This window comes from Rhamphochromis longiceps, linkage group LG18, assembly GCF_057381845.1.
Source record: "Rhamphochromis longiceps isolate RC_006_pf linkage group LG18, R_longiceps_female_GT1.1, whole genome shotgun sequence".
NCBI lineage: Eukaryota > Metazoa > Chordata > Actinopteri > Cichliformes > Cichlidae > Rhamphochromis > Rhamphochromis longiceps.
Window position 1 is genome coordinate 32959992 of NC_140574.1, and position 20180 is coordinate 32980171.

General features: G+C 39.4%; 1 protein-coding gene across 1 annotated transcript in view; it reads left to right on the plus strand.

The window, feature by feature from the left end:
* Positions 1-11294, plus strand: part of tox (thymocyte selection-associated high mobility group box) — a 71847-nt gene extending 60553 nt beyond the window's left edge. The window contains exons 6-10 of the mRNA XM_085388064.1: positions 1793-2017; positions 3763-3843; positions 3946-4434; positions 8496-8656; positions 9965-11294. Coding sequence (XP_085244190.1) covers positions 1793-2017; positions 3763-3843; positions 3946-4434; positions 8496-8656; positions 9965-10001 — 993 coding nt within the window. The 3' untranslated portion in view covers positions 10002-11294. The remainder of the gene's footprint in view (positions 1-1792; positions 2018-3762; positions 3844-3945; positions 4435-8495; positions 8657-9964) is intronic.
* The last annotated feature ends 8886 nt before the right edge of the window (positions 11295-20180 follow it).

A 20180-nucleotide genomic window follows, 5' to 3' on the forward strand; every position in this document is an offset into this window, starting at 1 on the left:
GGTCATTATTGCAGCTTGACCAATCGTGACATTATGATGTCATAACTTTGCACCCTGGGTCCAGTACTTTCCTTCACTTTCCAGTTTGTGTGTAGTATTATTTTCAGACTTGCTGTTTTCAGTCAAACATTAATTACTTAATTATGTTTTAACGCCCTTTCTCAACATTTCTTTATATCATTTCTTGTCATTTTTAAAGTGTTATTGAGCACTAGTTTTCCAGCTTTCTGAATGTCTTTCAAAGTTATGGTTTGGACATTGGCTGCTTTTTCACTCATTTTCAGAGAATTGTTCACTAAGCCACTTAATAACACTGACCTCAAGTGATAAACCAGTGTTGTGTTTAAACATATTAGATAACATAGCAATGACACAACTCTATATTGTACCTCTAGGCACATCGTTACTAGCAGCCTGTTGCATACTACTTCTTTAGGTAAATCCATGAAAATTGTCAAAGATGACACAATTTGACAGGCATTTTTGCACTAACAAGGTGGTTTCCAAAAAGCTATTAGCCAATAACTTGACGCATCTCAGCATGGTATGCAGTGTGCCCTTTAAACATGTGAGCAAACTGCACATCAGCCCCCGACGTCATGTGCACCTCAAGCACACATTTATACAAGGATTTCTTTAACAGTATAGAAAATTCTTCTTCCTCAGCTGGGCTTATGTTGTTATGACATAAAGTATATGATCTGAACCCTGTTAAATGATAATCAGTAATTAGTGAAAGTTTCTCAGAAGAATAACTTAGAACCATATAGACAATAACGTTTGAGCAGATGTGCTGCTTTTGCTGAGGTATTATGGCGACTTCACCCGTTTAGCGCAGCAATGACTGTAACCACTCTACTGAGAGGCTCTTCTGCTGGTGGGGACTTTCCCTAAGACCATCTCTGCGGTTTACTTATTGCTTAACATCAAAGATTAGCTGAGGACATGTTTTAAAAACAGTTTTGGTGTGAATTGTTCAAATGCAAACTTGCTGACAACAGAAAGAAAATCACTCACTCTACAGTTTTTAAGGATATATTTAATTTACATTCTAACATTTTATGCTTTACGTGTTATATACAAATTTCTCTTTGTCAGTCTATATCGGGGGTATCCAAGTAAAATTTAAGGAGGTCCAGTTAGAGAAAATTTCCTCAAACATTGGTCCAGAAAATCATAAAGTTCCACATAATTATATATATGTAAAATATGTTTTCAAGTAGACTGACAGTTGTAAAAGAAAGTACAATTTAACAGTATTTTAACGTTTGCAATTAACTTTTACAATGGACTGGCAGGTACTCTAACAATAAAATAATAATAAAATGTTCTTTTCTCATTTCAAGTAAAACAGGATTTGGAGTTTTTTGTTTTTTTTTTTTTTAAAAAAAAGGTGTCTTCAAATAAAATGTTTAATTTTGAGAAATGAAAAGGTTTCATTTAAGTTTCCTTTTTTCTTCTTTTTCCTTAACTACACTTCACATGCAAACAATCTCGGTGTTAACACTCCTTTTCCCTCTGTCTGTTTCTCTGAATGACTGTTTTCACATGCGCTTTTTTGATTGGCTGAGATTGTTCTATGTTTTTCCTTAATAATTAATTACACTGACAACTGTAAAGACAAAGGAGGTTAAAATAACCTTACCGTAAACAAGAGAAAAGCTGAAAAATAAAAACAGTCTGTCAAAATCTAGTAATAGTCGCAGTCCACCTATTGGTGACCTAGGATCTATATATTCATCCATTCACATTTTCTCTATATACAGTGTTAACCTTTATTCTGTTTCGGCAGGGAGAGAAGAGGCCAGCAGCAGCGGACATCTCCAAGAAACCGAAAACGCCAAAGAAAAAGAAACGAAAGGACCCCAATGAACCAGTGAAGCCAGTGTCTGCCTACGCGTTGTTCTTCAGGGACACCCAGGCTAATATCAAGGCACAGAACCCCAATGCCACCTTTGGGGAGGTGTCAAAAATTGTGGCCTCCATGTGGGATGGTCTGGCAGAAGAAGAGAAACAGGTAAGGGGAGGGAAGGCTGTACTAAAGTAGGAATAAGGGATAATAAATAGGAAAAGACAAATTTCACTGTATCTCAGTAGTTCAGTTTTTTGTGACGTCTCCCTTCATATGTGAAACATTTCCAAAAATGTCATTAGCACCACCCCACCCCCATGACTCATATTGATTCCGATGAGTGTCACTGCTTATATTTGGTGGTTTGCTGCACAAAATTGCAACCAAACTGATAGTAATTCTGCAAAGTTCTAGTTAAAACTGATACTATGAAGGCAGGCTCTTCACTTTTATAGAGCTCATTTTGAAACAAAATGATTAACACGGCCCAAAGCAAGAACATCAGAAAATCAAATACTGCTAAGAACATGAGCATAACACACACTAAAAATGATTAAGCAGAGAGAGAAAACATATTAAAACAGATCAAAATCAAATCAGAAAAGGCTTACCGATAAGTTAGTCTTCGTTGGTCTGTGAGTGACCGACTTAACCTGAATACTCAGGCAGTTCATCCCACAGCTTAGGGCTCTGACAGCAAATGTCTGCCAGCTGCAGTTTTAACAGATGTCCTCTGTTCAAAGATCTCAGGCTCTGTCGAAGCTCATGTCTGACTAGCAGGTCATATAGAGGACGGATGCCACGAAGATCCTTAAAAATCAGCAGTAGCATTTTAAAAGCTGAGTACCAACAGTGAAATGAAGCTAAAACAGGTGTACTCAAATTTAACAGTAAGTCGTTTTTTCTGGTACTTGCATAATATACAGAACTGATTCTCATTCCTCTTATCTGTCTTTTGTATTTGGTATCAGTTTACAGTAAAATCCAAAATTAGGATGCAAAATTGAGGTTGGGATGATGGCAAACACTATTTTTATATTTGTGAGAGAATGTTGACATTAGTGATTTGTTTATATCACCACTGTCTAAATAAATCAAATCAAATCACTTTTATTGTCACATCACGTGCGCAGGTACACTGGTACAGTATATGCGAGTGAAATTCTTGCGTGCGAGCTTCACAAGCAACCAGAGGTGTGCAAAAAAAAAAATACAATAACATAAAACAAGCAAAATATAAGAAAGGCTAAATCTGAGAGTAATAAATATATGTACAATATAAGAGTGTGTGCATTACTGGATGTGTATACTAAATATGTTTTTCTACGTGTGTGTGTGTGTATATACATATTTTACAAATTAAATAGAGTAAACAATAAAATAAAATATATAAAATATACAGAGGTTGGTAGTTGAACATGTGCAAAACAAGTGGCATTTATATACAGTGTGGAGTGCAGATATAGCTTCAGAGAAGCACTAGCATTACTGCACTCTTGGCCTTGAGGCATAACATGCTCATTTTATTCTGTGACATCATGAAGGAAGCAAATGCAGAGTGCGTGAAAAAGGCGATAAGTGTCAGCATCATGTTTGTGACAGGAATCAACCGTTTATTAGGGGAATGTGAGCTCTAACAATACCAATGAGATTCACAGTCATTAATGTGAACCTAACAGTTATACAAGTGGCATGTCAGCTGGACTGATCGCTGCTGGGCTTCAGAGAGTATTGGCACATGCTTTGGGAATTGATAAATTTGTGTTATTAGAAAAAGGCATTAGCTCAGCACTAGAGTGATATTATTATTATTCTGATTAAATCCAACCTAATTTTTGTAGTTGTGCCTTTTGTTTATCAAATTCTGTGATGAAGGTTCACACTTTCAGAGTTAAATGTTTGCGTTTCAGGTGTACAAGAAGAAGACTGAGACAGCTAAGAAGGAGTATCTCAAACAGCTGGCTGCCTACAGAGCCAGTCTGGTTTCACAGGTGCGCTACACACACTGATACACGCCAAGTTAAGTTACGGATTATAAGAGTGAAGGGTCAGAAAATTCCTGATTTTCAGTTTTCCTTTTTCTTCTTCTACAGAGTTACAATGACCCATCTGAAATGAAGCAAACCCACTCTTCCTCCTCATCTTCCCCCTCTTCTACCTCCATGATTACACCCAAACATTCAGTGTACCCTGGTCACCCAGGGCAGCACCCTTCCTCCAGCCCACTCAGCCACCCTCTCCCTCCTCATCACCATCAAGGCATGTACATGCCCTACCCTCACCCCTCACACCCTTCCCACACTTCGAGCCCTGGCCTCAGCCCCCATCTTCCCCCTCCCCACCCTCAGATACATCCCCAGCTCCAGGCTTTGTCCTCCAGAGGGACGGTGCCACGAGCCAGCGTCCCCCATCAGGGAGCCATGTCTCTTGGCACTGTAGCGGCCGCGTCCACCCCTCCTCTCCAGATCAGCCCTCCGCTCCACAGCCAGGCACACCTGGGAGGGCTGCACAATCCACACCATCAGCACCAGCAGCTCAGTGGCCACTCAATGGGAATGGCACACTCCCCTGCTATGACACAGGTCAGTTGCACTTGATAAATCTTACTATGATGATAATGATACATGCGTGTGTATGTATGTGTGTTTCCTAATTTCTCCTACAATCAATCTGCAGGGACAAGTCGCTGCCCTGTTTCCATCAGATGTGGGTCATAAGGTCATTTATGTGTGTGTTGGACCGTAATGGTGACGCAGCATTTGATTCAGTTTACTACAAGATTTTGTTCACTTAGAATGATTCCATGTCTTAATTATATGTATCTGTTTTAGCATAAATCTTAAATAAGTGTGGACAACTCCAAGAACCCGCTGAGCAACCGTTGTGTTTGTGCGTTTGATATCGGTTTGATGTGGAAGTAGGAAAAAAGTGCAATGCACCAACCACATTTGCTGCATAATTGGCAAAAGTCATTTTTGCTAGTAATACTTTGAGATGGTGTGAGGGGTGAGGACAGCTACAACACACAGATACTGCTGTTTAACTACATGTAAGAACATGTGGTTACCCATCACTAATGGTGTTGCTGGCAGGTGTTTGAAGTCTTTTGGCACAGGTACCATGGCTTTCTCCATCACTGATGTGGATTTGCCTGAATGTTAGTGATTAAATGTCTAAATGGCAGAATGTTGTCACTTTAAGATTAGTTAAACCGACAATGTTACACAGCTGAAAAAGGACTTACCTCGACTGTAACAGAGTCAATCAGTCTGTCAGTCAGCCTCTCTGCCTTTACTGTCAGTGTTAGCTGCTCATTTAGTATTTCTGCGAACAGAGGGGAAAAAGAAAAGATGAACAGCTATGATATGAATTCATGGAAGACGGTTTCCTCCAGAATAGTTAAAATCCAAAGATTACCACTGAGCCTCACTTCCCATTTGATCCCCCTTCCTTTTTATGGTACACTTTTTAATCCCCAACTCCCATAATCCCTTTCTCTCCTCCATTTTGCATATTTTTAGAAAAAGAGAGACCCGAAAACACAGAAAAGTAAAAGAGAAGGCAAAAATGAGAGGACACAGCTACAGAGCGCTAAAAGTTTTATTTTTTTTTACTGAGTCAAGAGTGAGAACTGATGGGGGAAGGGAGAGAGGAGAGAGAGAGAGACAAAAGAGGCAGATGGGGTCTTTGTGAAGGAGTGAAGGAGAAGAATTTGCTCAACAATAGATGAATAGGTGAGGTAGAGGAGGAGGGGGAGAGGAGAGCAGGGGGAACCAAACCACCTGCTGTCCTCCTCTTTCTCCTCTTTCACTCACAACACTCAGATTAACTTCCCTTTCAGTCCCCCCTCCCCCACATACACACTTTTGTCATTTTACACACTCATTTTTCCATCTCTCTCCTCCCTCGAGTATCCTATGGTTAGAGACATGCTTGCTGATGTTTTTTTTCCTCTTCCTCCTAACTTTACATTTTCACTTTTTTCCCTCCCTCCTCCTGGGAGATAGAATCAGAAAAGCTCTCAAAATTCTGTAATTACTGCTCATGAACCTGCGACCCATCCCTCTCCTTTTCATGCGAGTTTCATTCAGAACTTCATTCCTATCTCTGTTCATCTGAAACCATTCTGCCAAAGATGTGCTAATAGATGGCTTTCAGAACCCATCAGCTGTCCATGGACTAATTCAAGTTGAAGGGGGAAATAAACAGTATATCATTAAAACTTTCCTTAATGACACTTTAATGCAAGAAAAAAAGATTTTACTTTTTACCTGCTTTTTTCAAGTACTGTGACTAAATTTTCACTAAAGTTATGTTTGGCACAGTGAACCCTCTCAGACTATTCAGGACAACTTCTCCTTTAAACCTTTCATTTTTTTCTTGTTAAACACTTTTATTGCTATTGTCTGAATGCATCTAGTGTAACAAAAGAGAGACCCCAGTATTTTTCTTCAATGCTACTTTTCCTGTCTCACCATCAACAATGAGCAGCTGTGACATAGACTCGTTCTATGACACAAACTCCACATAAGGACAAAAACACTTCATTATTATTTTACTAGCAGCAATATTAGCAGGCAAGCAAGTCACAGTGCATTTGTGACCTAAGTGGGGAAATAGGTGAAATAAGTTAATCTTTTTCCACCTTTAGCAGGAACTGTTTTGTGTTACAGGTTGTTAAAATAATATTTATTTATTTATTTATTTAATTGTCATCGGATTGTTGTTGCTGTGCATGCTAGGAATCATAAATGCATGGCATCGCTACATAAGTGTAAAAATGTACTGTATGGTTGTCGCACTGGGTCTCAAGCGGTTTGTTAGCACTAGCAGGTAAGCTAACTTTTTGCCAGATAAAAACTAATTTTATCTATTAAATCAAACCATCTCATCAACCAGTATAGATAGCACCAGTATTGTATTTAACTATCGGTCATCAGCAGGGAATTTGAAACGTGGGGCTTGGGTTTAAGAAGTTTAAGTTTGGGTTTAACATAAACTTTTGGCTTGTGTTAACGCTACCATGTTTGCTAACATGCTAACGGCGGTCTGGCGAGGAAGGAGCGGCTAGTAGGTCCAGCGGGCATGTGGTGTGGAGGTTAGCCGGACAACTCGGAGGCGAGTCACTTAAATAGAACAAAAGACCTTTAGTTGGTTATATTAGCAGAACAAGACCATACAAGCTAGGTGTCCACGGCTCTACTCTATTCGTACATGCATGTGCCGGGGGTAGGTAGTCGCCGGCGCCAGCCCATTACAGTGGTACGGTCTCTCTAAACAGATGCTTGGCTGTAATGACGGCCTCTGCACTCACACTAGGAGACTCTCAAACTACTACAATAATAGGACGACACTCCCTAGCGGTGCTATGTCATAATAAGGGTTGTTACAATGGACAAACTACAAACTATCTCTTAAAATAAAATTTCATTTAACATTGCATACTTACGGAGCCCCTCTGATGACATGGTCCAAAAAATAAATAAATTGTGGCCACAAAATATACGTAATGAGTATAACGTGCCCACGAAATACTTATTTGTGGCCACAAAATGTTATTATGTGGGCACGAAATATGTATAACATGCACACGAAATGCTAATTTGTAGCCACGAAACACTTGACCGATAACTGTGATCTTTCCCAGCCCCTTGCAGTTGGTTGACAATAAAATCGATCCCGGCGTCCAGGTCGTACTTACGTCTGTAAAGCAACTGGGCTCTCAATATCCTGTTTAAATGTCTCTCCGTAATAATGGTTCCTTGCATTGCCAGGCTTTTCAAAATGCATTTGTAGCTCATTCCCAGCCTAAAATAAAAATCAATCATACCGTCTCTGTCCATGGTTTATAGGTTTAGCCTACTCTCATGCTTATGTCTCTACGCAGCTGTCCAGGAATTGTATCAATATGATGTGCACACATCTATTTCGTGGCCACAAATGCGTAATTCGTTGCCACGTTATACCCAATTCGTGCCCACAAATTAGCATTTCGTGCGCACGTTATACCTATTTCGTGCCCTTGAAATAGTATTTCGTGGCCACAAATAAGTATTTTGTGGGCACGTTATACTATTTTGTGCCCACGAAGTAGTATTTTGTGGCCACAATTTATTTATTTTTTGGACCATGTCATCAGAGGGGCTCCGTACATACTAACCTTCTTGCTAACATTATTGCTTTCATCTAAGTGGAAATACTAGTTGGCTAGCTTGCTAAATTATTTCACCAGCTAATGTGATCTGACACATACATTTATATCTGGGGCCACAATATGTTACTGTTTTAGAACTCTCCACTGCGGCGCTCACAAATCCTGTCCTGTTGCAAGCTTTGAAAGTGGCCACTCAGAACAAAGTGGGCTTGTAATTGTGATTTAGTTAAAGAATGAATATTTTCAAGGTCTCCTTTTTTGTCAAATGCATATTTGAAATCACTAACTTATTGTTAATGGTGCTCCCTCTTGAATTTATTTATTTATTTTAAATAAGTTATAATCGTTTTGTTTGTTTACACCTTGAGGCAGTTGTTGTTGTTGTGATTTGGCACATTATAAATAGAATTTGAATTTAATTGTTTGGGGGTGTTTGTTTGTTTGTTTGTTTGTTTGTTTGTTTGTTTGTTTGTTTGTTTGTTTGTTTAGGGCTACCTTCCCTCCCTCCAATCTGACTACCAGCCAATAGGTGGAGGTATCATGAACAGTGGAGCAGTGATGTCATCATCGGTGGATTACCACCAGATGGGTCGGCATACACCGAATCATCACCCCTCTCTGGACTGGAGCACTGATTACCATGGCAACGGGTGTGTACTAACACTGCACTGGATTGCAGGTGTTTAAAAAGAAACCCAATACTCGACAGACGTGTTGTTGTCTGCAGTGATGTTAGATGATGTGTGGTTACAGATGGCAGTGGCCACATCCGATCAAGAAAACATGGTTCATGGAGGGGGAAAAAAGTAACATCAAAGATACATTTCAAGAGCAGCAACAACCCCTTTCTGACTACACCTTTCCTGTGTGGAAGTCTGTGACATGTTATTATAATCCTGGATAACAAAACTTTTAAAAGTAATTTGTAACATAGCAGTATTAGTACCATTTAAAAAGTTGGCATGTAACATTATATTCCATACTGTAAGAAGAGAGATTGTTAGTCAAAGTTTGCGTTTAACTTTCACTTTTGCATTTAGCATCTCTACCACCACATAACCAGCAAAAAGCTTGGTAATTTCTATTGAATTAACAGCTTTAGCCAAAGTAAAAGTTAGCTAACTGTGATTTCAGGGCTGTCCTGCCCAGTGAGCCTAACCACTAGTGTTGTGGAGCTGTAGTTAGCATTAAGGTAACTCTTCCAAATGCAAAGCAGAGCTCCTTAGCAGCTGATAGACACTTATCATTGGCTGACACAAAATAATGCAAATACTTCCACCATGGAACAACCAGCCTGTCTGTCATTGCTCACTGATTCAACTGCACTATTATTAGATGGGTTTCTAGGTGCAGCATATATTTAAACAAAATAACAGAAAGAAAATGTTACCTGTCCAGATGGTGCTGCTAAACTGTTAAAGGATAAGAGAATACAGTGAGACGATGTCAATGAAAGACAAAGGAAAGTTGGTGTTGAAAACATGATGGGAATGTGGTGTTTCTATTAGTCTTTCATATATAATAATGTGAGGAACATTTACCCACTGCTCTTGATAGCCATCCAGTGAAGCAGAAGCTTTTCTATCTTAGCTAAATATAAAAACCTTTTAGCAGTAGTTCTCAGTTTCCATATGAATGTAGAAAAATGCCTAAAAGCAGATGCGTGGGATTACACCTATTAAAATGAAATACAACTGTATTACCTGTAATATTAACCAATGTGTACTCTGCAGTCTACATTAATCACTTTAAATGCATATCACCTCGGCATACAAAAGATTTGGATTAACGTAAATTAATCTAGAGTAGAAATGACCAAAACCAGTTCATATAATCTTATAACAGACTTGATTTTTCTTGAGGCTCGTTAGGAAACAAAAGGGGAAAAACTCGTGGTCATCATTGAAACAATGAAGCGTGTCAAACATGTCCTTATTGATTCTCCTCTCTGCTTCCAGGGCTCTCCAGAGAGACAAACCTCTGTATCTGAGCTAATCTCAGGACCAAATGGCATCAACCTTCTGCCAAGCCCTTCTACTGCCACACCACAGAACCTCCAGCTTGTTCTCTCCATCCTTAAACACAGCGAGAGCCAAAAATCAGACTCACAGTGGATCGTCTAAATCCGTAATAAATTAGTTTATCTCTTAAAATAATAGTTCCAGCAACAGAAGAATGGAACATTTCTCGAGAATGCTGACAAAACATCTGCATTTGGCGCTTTCTACTGTCTGTTTACTGCATTGTACCACCATTGAACTGAAAATGTGTACACCAGCATGGAGAGGTATATTGGTGTATATACTCCAACCTTTGTCTGATTTCCCATCTGCCCCAGTTCCTCTTTTGCAAGGATGGTGTTTACAATTAGTTGCTGTAAATTGCTGTAACATAATCTTTTCAGTTGTCCATATAAGGACAATTACTCGTTTCTTTTTTCTTTAACTCATACTTGCGGTCTCCTTCTATAGCCAAAGTCAGAGGAACGGCAAAAAAAACAAAATGTTATTAACCAAATACGACACAAATTGTGTTTGATAACTGGTTCTTTAATCACATGAACGTTAGCCCTCAGTTTGATGCCGTCTGGTCTGAAGTCCCACTCGGTGTCTGCAGAGACAGAGAACATATGGTTACTGTGAGTGTGGAACACTGCGATAATGACTGAAATCCCACCGCTTCGTTCGGCTCAAGACAAATTGGAAAAAGATCTGGAAGAGCACCTGAAGCTGTTTGTTTAACCAGGCACCGACTGTGAATAATTGTGTACGATTAAAGAACGTTTGTTGTTCTCCTGATGAAATCCACTGTATTTTAGTCCATGAAATAATAAAATGTCAAACAATTGTCTGCTGAAAAAAAACATCCCTTTGTATGATGACAGCTCCTCCTCCTGGCATATGTCTGTTGATAATATTGATTTGGATCCAAACTGTGTGAGTGTGTGAAGTGTTAATGAGAACGCACAAGTGGGTTGCATGGTCTCCTTTGTCATCTCTATCTCTCTGTTCACAGAGGCTATTTAAGAAACTTTAACTGTTGCTGGGTTGGCTGTGTTTAAATTTGTTTTTGTTTTGTTTTTTTTTAATCAGCTTTTGTTCTAGTGTTAATGATAACGAGACATATCGCTCTCGTTCTGTATCTCTTTGTATTAATGTGTTTTTTGTTTGGTTTTTTTGGCAGATGAAAGCACGCTGGGCAACAGCACCTATTTCCTTATTTTTAGATTCTAATAATGTGTTTGAGAATAAAGTCAACGCTGCATTGACATGCACTCATTACTCCAAACCTGCCTCTTTCATGTTATTTCTGAGTGCTTTGTGACAGCTGTTTTAATTAACTGCACATAATAGCACAGCCCTTTACAACTCCTTTGACACAATACACCTTTGTCTGTATCCTGCCCCTTCATTTATTTAAAGTAGTTTGCAAGTGCAAAACAAATACCTTTGAAGTCTCGCAAAATAAGTATTTTTAACCTTTGTTAGGTCAAACAGAAAATCCTACTTTAGTGTTTCTTTTCTTTTGTAGCCACACAGCTTTAGTTTCTTAGATGGAGACGTCAGTGAAAATGTTAATATTTTTTAAATGGTCTAATGTATTGGCTTGTCACATTGTGTTTAGTATTGAATTTCAGATTTTTGGATGCCATTAATATTATAGGGTTAAAAAATAAAACCAGCACTGATTAGCCAAAAACTAATGGACTCTTGAGGCTGATTCCAAAAGCCACCCCATACAGAGTCTATATGTGAAAGATATCCACTATGATGTCACCAATTAGTTTTCAAGTCCAGCATGTTGTTGGTGGTGTTTGGAGCCAAGAATTGTTCACAGTGGTGCAACAGAATGAAGGGCTAAGTGCAAGCGTGTTTAGCAAACTGTATGAGAGCAAATTCATAATTAGCATAAACATGGATAAGTGCAATTAGTGCTCATCAAAAGTGAAGTATAAAAGCTTATTTTGTTTTTAAATGTTCTGTATGGAATCCAGTTATTTGGCTTTAATTGAGGTGTGGGCTTTAACGTTAAGCCACAAGAAAATCTACATTTAAACACTAAAGCACATTTTGTACCAGGTTGTAAACGGGCTTTTTAATGCTATAAAGTTATGGAAGTATGACTCACACATGGTGCCAGCCTCATGTGGCCAGATGAGGAACTGCAGTTTTTGGCACTTCATGATGTCCTGGTTTCTACATCCATTTTTTTCTATCTACTCTTTAATGATAACAAGCTAAAATAGATGTAGAGGAAAGATTTAAACCATGCAAAGTGGAGGCTGATTGGCTTAAAAAAAGGCAGGTGAGAAAATGATTGGACTAGAGTTATGATATCAGCATTGAGATGAACAGTGTGGTAAAGCAGTAGTCATGTAAAGAACAGAAAAGCAGGAAGATGAGTGATTGCAGATCTTTCTTACTGAACTTACCATATGCTTCATATTTTATTTATTTCGTGCTATTTTTGTTAAACTATTTCTATACATGTGCGTGGGAACATCTACCATGGGTGTGGGAAGAGTCAGAGCCACAACGGAGCCCACTAGACATTACTTCTCTTGCATTCAACATTTGCATTTCATGTAGATGCTTGCAGACACAGTTACATTTGTACCAAGGTGTACAAGGTGGCAGCACAGGGTGAAGTTACTGCACAATAGTCTTATCTTACTGTTTTTGGATTGCTCATATGTAATAAGAATATTACGGTTTTCTTGTCCTTCTGCATTGGCATACCTTTTCTACCTATTTCTCCACCTTCTGCTTTCTTTCTTTCTCCTCTGTTGGTGTGGGTGCGGAGGAGTTTGGTGTTACTCTGTGTGTTTCAGAGGTGAGGTCTTGCTAGCTCGCCTTCCTTCCTTGTTGGCGCATCTGCAAACAGTTTGGTAGGTACCCACCTATGTGCAATCTAATCAATAATTACCTGCTACTTAAGGCTGAAAAAAATCCCTCGTTGTTGCTAAATTGTTGGACTGATGTTCAGGTTCCTTGGTTCCTGATTAGAGCTGTTTTTGCTGTGGACTTTTTGTCATGACCTGGATCTGACTGTGGTTTTGAGCCTTTTAGGCTGTATTCTTTTTTTAGTGTTCATAATTTTATTATATCCATGTTACTGAATATTTGGAGTCCTTAGGTCCTGTTATAATTTAGTCACACTTCTAGAGTTTGCATATATGTGTCTGCATTTCCCTTTTTAGTTAAGTTTAGTCACTTCCTGTTTTATTTTGATATAGTCTTGTCTTTAATGTCTTAAGTTTAGTTTTATTTCTTCGCCTGTCTCATTGTCTTTTTTTTACTATTATCGCTTGCATCCAGTTTCCCTGCTCTGCCTACCTCCCCCAAGTGCCTGTCCATATAAGAGATAAGATAAGATAAGATAAAACTTTATTAATCCCTCGGGTGGGTTCCTCTGGGAAATTCGGTTTCCAAAAAAGCACAGCACCGTCTGTATGTCTGCAGCACCGTCACCAAGCTTTGTTGTAGGTTGTCTCAACAAAAATATCTCTTCTGTCACCTGAAGTCTTCCCCAGTGGACAAATATCGATACATTGTCACCTAAAGCTGTCTTGTGTCTAGATGGATCCATTGTACTCAGATGGGTATTGCCAAACATCACTCACTCAACTAAATCATTGATTTCAGGTGTTCCAATCATTTCATGACCACAGGTGTATAAAAATCAAGCACCTAGCATGCAAATTGTCTCTACAAACTTTTGTGAAAGAATGAGTCGCTCTCAGGAGCTCAGTGAATTCCACTGTGGTATCGTGACAGGATGCCAACAACAAAACAAGACCAGCCCTGAAACTTCCTCACTACCATATATTCCACAGTCAACTGTTTGTGGCCTACCAACAAAGTGGTAGGTCCTCCAAACTTCATGTGGCCTTCAGGTTAGCTCAAGAACCGTGCATAGAGAGCTTTATGGAATGAGTTTCCATGGCAGAGCAGCTGCATCACCAAGCAGCAGCCTTATATCACCATGCGCAATGCAAAGCATAGATAAAGTGGTGTAAAGCACGCTGCCAGTGGTCTAGAGCAGTGCAGATGTGTTCTCTGGTGTGAAAAATCACACTTCTTCATCTGGCAATCCGATGGTTTGGTTTTTGCCAGGGGAACAGCACTACTCTGACTGCATTGTGCCAACTGTAAAGTTTGTTGGAGGGGTGAGGTGTGTGGGACTGTTTTTCAGGAGTTGTTGTAGGAGTTTCATATTTCCAATGAAGGGACTCTTAATGTTTCAGCATACCATATTATTTTGGATAATTTCATGCTGTGAAATTTGTGGGAACACTTTAGGGATGGCCCCTTCCTGTGCCAACATGACTCTGAACGAGTGCATGAAGCAAAGTCCATAAACACATGGATGAGTGAGTTCGGTGTAGAAGCACCTCACTGGCCTCAGTCCTGACCTCAATCCACCTCAGTTCTTCTTGTCCAACATCAGTGTCTGACCTCACAAATGTGCTTCTGGAAGAATGGTCAAAAATTCCCATAAACCCATAAAAATTACTTCCTAAACCTTGTGAAAAGCCTTCCCAGAAGTGTTGAAGCTGCAAAAGGTTGGCCAACATCATATCAAACCCTATGGATTAAAATGGGATGTCACTGAAGTTCATATGCTCATGTGAAGGCAGATGAGCAAATACTTTTGGCAATAATTATATTGCCAAAAGTATTTGCCAAAGGTATATCAGTTTATAGATTTTTAATGCTCCTGGTAGGCTGCTTGTTCTGAGTCACACTTGGCTGAAAGGTTGTGACCCCCCAAAATTAACTGGGATTCAAATAAGATTATTGGGTAGAGCCTTCATTGCCATGAATTTTGTCTACAGTCTGCTTCCCCTCCAGGTTTGAGTGTGCTGCATCCTCCAGCACAGATTCTACATATCTTTCAATCAATCCTGCAGAATATCATGATTTGGAGAAAGTTTTCCTTAAAGATTTGGTAAACTGCTCCCCACGAATTATCGCCACAGCCTCATCACACCAGGACATGATGTAATGGGAAAATATATCCATTACTCCCTTGCTGCTGGTATGTATCATCCGGCCTTCAAGACAAAACTCTGTATCAACTTGACAAGACTCTTCTTCGGCATTAATTTCCAAGGTCTGAACCAGATCACTGTTAAAAGAAAAATCTCTTTTATCTTTTCCAACTGTTTTAAAATATTGCAAGGAGCCACTGTCTTTCCAAGGTTAGACTTCCTACCACCTGGTCCACGTCAAGGAAGGAAAATACTGGAAGACAACATTTAACTCATTTGGGTCACTTCAAGGACCATCGGATTTACCAATGCTCCAGCTGTTATCCAGGTGTTGGTGAATGATGTGCCTTGAGAGTTCCTCAACCGCTCCATACTAATCTGTCTGGATAATATTCCCATCTTGTCTCACACTATTTTGGACCATTAACGCCATGTTTATCAGGTACTCCAAAGATTACTTGAGAGCAGACACTATGTTAAGGGTAAAAAATTGAAGTTTCATGTTGAAGGTCAAGGTGTACTCAGCCAAGGTTCAAGCAGTGATGGAGTGGCCAGACCCCACAAGTCAAACAGTTGCAACACTTCATAGGGTTTCCTAACTTACTGGAAGTTCAGAGATTTCGGTAGACTTGCCCTACCTCTCACGAGTCATGGAATGCTGCAGCCCATCAAAAGCATTTAACACTCTCAAAGGACGGTTTCCCCAACTTCAGTTTTGATTGGGCCAAGAGTTGCCCTCTCACAGCAACTGAACAACAAAATATAGTTAGCTCGCTAGTTTCCATCTAAATATAATATACCATGTTCTGACTGAGGGATTTTCGAAACAAATTAAGACGTATACTGTAGCTCTGCTATCACTTTCAACATAAATGAAGACAGTAAAGTAAACAGCAGTGACATTTGTAGAGTTACTGAAGTTAGGCTAGCTAGTACATGATCGCTAGTGACACAGCTATGTTAGCATAATTAAAACAGTGAAGCTGGAGGATGAACGCTAACTTTTTCCCACCCGATAAAAGTTAACGTGAGGGTTCCCGATGGTTACAAACAAATGCAATCGCATGACAGGATGCTGTAAACGGACCGAACTTGAGTCACGAGAACAACTGAGATAATCCATCCACAATACGAGGTTAGTCATTAATATACTGCTGCATGGGCTGTAGTTACATCATAAGGTTTTAAAAACTGAGCTTTAAAATGAATAGAGGTAATAAAAACCGAGAGAGGCCGACAGTGATCACTGACTGTGATCACTGTTGAGATTAAATAGAACAAGATACAAAGCATTAAAACATATTAAAAACACAAAGGCCTTATTAAACACAGGGTAGTTTGGGCCCGGAAGCAGGATTTGTCATGTCATCACTTAAAGACCGGATAGTTGATTGGAAAGGATATCTGCCAGAGGAGAGGACTTTGGTTCCACAGTCAAGGATGCCTCCTTGGTTAGAGATTTTCAACGTAGGCATTCCAACAAGCCAGGTTAGGTCATCTGGAGCCTCTTATTGTTGAGGGGTGGGGTAGGGGGTACGTCATGGTCTCCTTGTCCTCCTGTGTTTACCATCGTTTTCTACCGTTTCTCCACCTTATGCTCGAACGCTTCTCTCTTCTGTGGTGTGCATGTGTGTTTGTTGTAACTCTGCTTGTTTGTTTCAGCGGCAAGGTCTTGCTGGCTCTCCTACCTTCCTTGTTGATGCACCTGGAAACAGTTAAGTAATGATCTACCTGAGTGCAATTTGATTACTCTCCTGCTACTAGGTCCTCAGTTGTTGCTAGATCATTGCACTTACTGTAAATGGTAAATGGCCTGTATTTGTATAGCGTTTTACTGTGGTAGTGTTCTGGGTTTTTGATTTGTTCTGGACTTATTCTGTACTCTATGGCGAAGCCATCATGGTTTCTAAAGAGAGAAAGTGGTGAAGAGAAAACCAAACAGGTTACCTGTTTGGGGGGTATCTGGAGTCCAGTCCAGATCTGTTTTGGTACCTTGAAAAAGAATAATTTTTGCCCACAAAACCATCTTTGGTCTATCATAAGTGTTAAACCTTTATACTGAGGGAAACCTCCCCCTCCACAGAATATAAACCTGTGTACATTTGACATTTTGATATTTTAGAAGATCATATCAAATGTTAAATGGTTTCATTCTCTCCTGTCAGCCTTTGTCTTTTTGGTAAAATGAGTTCAAATTCAACACTCAGGCCCCTAACTCTAGCAAATTAGGTATTTTCCCCTCTGTTATAATTATGTCTCCAAAGTGAGTCATAAATCAAAAGTGCAGCTGCTGAAAGGGTGCCTCCGTTTGTGTGTGCAGGTACACACTGCCCCCTAACAACCACAGGCAAGGACTGCAACCACTTCTTATATGTCATACATTTCCCGGTGTTATTACACTATCCCTAAATCCATCATCGTCACGTCATCTAAGCTGATTTTGTTGGAAAAGCACCAGATTTAGCTGTGAAGTAATGGAGTGAATAAAATAGTGTGCATACAACTAGAAATATGTTGAATGGTAGGGGGGGGGGCTGCAGTGTGTTACTCTACTTTTGGAAAGTAAAAGAGTTACATGGGATGTAATGGGAAACAGACCAATGTAAGAAAAGAGATGATTTTTTGAAGAAAAAAAAAATCTATTGGTGCATAGCTTCATGTTACTTATACATTATATAGTTATATGCTGCAACATCCTGGCAACCTGTCCAGGGTGTATCCCTAAGGGGGAGCCCTAAAGTCAGGTGTTGTGGTGCAGCTGGGAGAGAAGACATGCATAGAAAAATGTTTCATGAGTTGTTTTGTGACTTTCAGTCAATTTTCCTTTGTGTAAGGCTGCAATCAGCTGGCCTGTGCTGCTACTCTGATATTCACTGTGTTTTGAGGATCAACCCCACTGAATTCAACAACATATAAGCAGATGTTTCACAAGCTCTATGGCTGATTTCCATCCCCTGGACACTAAGGAAGCTAGTATGAAAGGGAGTCTGTGAGTGAATCTAATCAGCATCATGACCTCAAATATACATGTTTTACTCTTGATGTAATGATTACATTAAACACCACAGCATGCTATGCATCAGCCCACCATAGTGCATCACTGCAAACTACACTGCTACTGCCAGCTAACCAGTTTAGCCTGTACAAAACCATACCAAACTTTGTAGTAGTAGTATGTTTTTATGCAATATATATAATTCAGCAACACATCATATATCAATCCAATATCTGTTTTGAAAGCTCTACAAAGAATTAGGACATTAAAATAGGCTTTTTATAGCCTGTTTATAAAGTTTGCTTGCTGAAAAGTCCTTACCTTTGTAAAAATCTTTCTCCATCTAGGTGTGTTACAAATTAACAAGCTGCTCCTAAATTCAGATCAAACTGAGGTATTTGTACTCAGCCCTAGAAATCTTAGAAACCAAATACTTACTCTGGGTGGCATTACTTGGCCTCCAGAAACACTGTGAGAAATCTTTGAGGTTTTTGTCTTTCAATACCTTTGAATTAAGCAAATATGTAGGACTGCTTTCTTGCATTTTGCAGTATCTCTAAAATTACAAACACATTACAAACAACAGATGCTAAAATGCTACTAATTGTATTTATTACTTCTAAGCTGGACTACTCTAGTTCATTATTATCAGGGTGTCCTATAAACTCCCAGAAAAGCTTTCAATTGATCCAAAGTGCTACAACAAGTGTACTGACACGGACTAGAAAGATGTCCCATGATAACTTCTCTTCATTGGCTCCGTGTTAATCTAATAATCAGGCCCCATCTTATCTTAAAGACCTCATAGTACCATATCACCCCACTTTGCTAACAGACTACAGGCTTACTTGTGGTTCCCGCTCTGGGTTTTTAAGTATAATGGGAAGCAGCGCTGTGTGGAACCAGCTCCTAGTTTGGATCTACTTCTAAGATCAAACTTTCCTTTTTGATGAAGCTTATACTGTATTAGGTAACCCTGAATCTTCCCTTACTTAAACTGCACTAGGTCTAGGCTTTCTTCACTCACTTTGTTTTAATTCATTGTGTGTTTATTCACCACTCTGCATTTAATCGTTAGATATTATTCCACAGTATGTCTTTTGCCCTGTCTTCTTTTCCTCACCCAAAGCTGCCCCTCCCTGAGTCTGATTTCTTCTTTTTAAAAAGGAGTTTTTTTTCTCCCCGCTATCACCAAGTGCTTGCTCAGAGGGGGTTGTTTGATTGTTGCCATTTTTTCTCTTTGGTACTATATAAATAAAACTGAAGTGAAATGAATTTTTTGTGACCACAATTTTTAGGTTGGAGCTCCAAAACTTCGGAACAGCCCTCCTCTGCCTTATCAGGTCAGCTCAATGTTTGGTTTGTATTAAAAAAGTGTTTTTATAAGTTACCTTTACCCTCATCTTTAATTTTTGGCTCTCATTCTTCTTATATGTGTGTTGAAGTGTGCATGCAGCAGTTAATGTAAGTATTTGTGTGTTTAAATGTACACTTATTATTAACACGTGCTTCTATCCAATCTGTGAAGCACTTTTTTTTAAACTGTGTGTTTTAAAAACAGATATACAAATAAAGTTATTGTTCTTAGAAATGCAATGCCGTCTAAGAATCAGGACCACAGACACCTTCTCTGTGATCATATCCATGAACAACATTAACAAGATAGTGACGTTCGACAGTATAATGTATCACAGTGACTCACGGGAGGAGGAAAGCTCAGACAGTAAATGGACCCCTGTGTAGGTAGCATGTAGAGCTCTGCAGTGTGACCAGGAAACCTAATCCTCTGCAAACAGCCACCCTAGGGCCAAAACTGAAACCCAATCCTGCATGCACACCAAAACCCCAGAAACCTGCTGCAATCTGCATAAAGGTCAAAGTTACAGTGTTTTAGTCCTCAGATCACTGAAAGATGTTGTCTTTATTTCACTACTGTATTTACCGTAGAACTTACTGTACTACTCGAGCAATTATAACCTCAAATGTGTGAATGGCTGTTGTAAGTTAGCAGCTGAACTAAGCAACAGCTCCGCCTTACATGAAACTGTGCTTCATGTCCACGAATAAATGTCGTCATTTTTAACTATACTGTCACAACACACAAGGAAATACCATCTGTAGATGAAGATTATGAGGAACGACAGAAAGCTGCAGCAAAGCCACTAAATGGTTTTCATGTGATGTA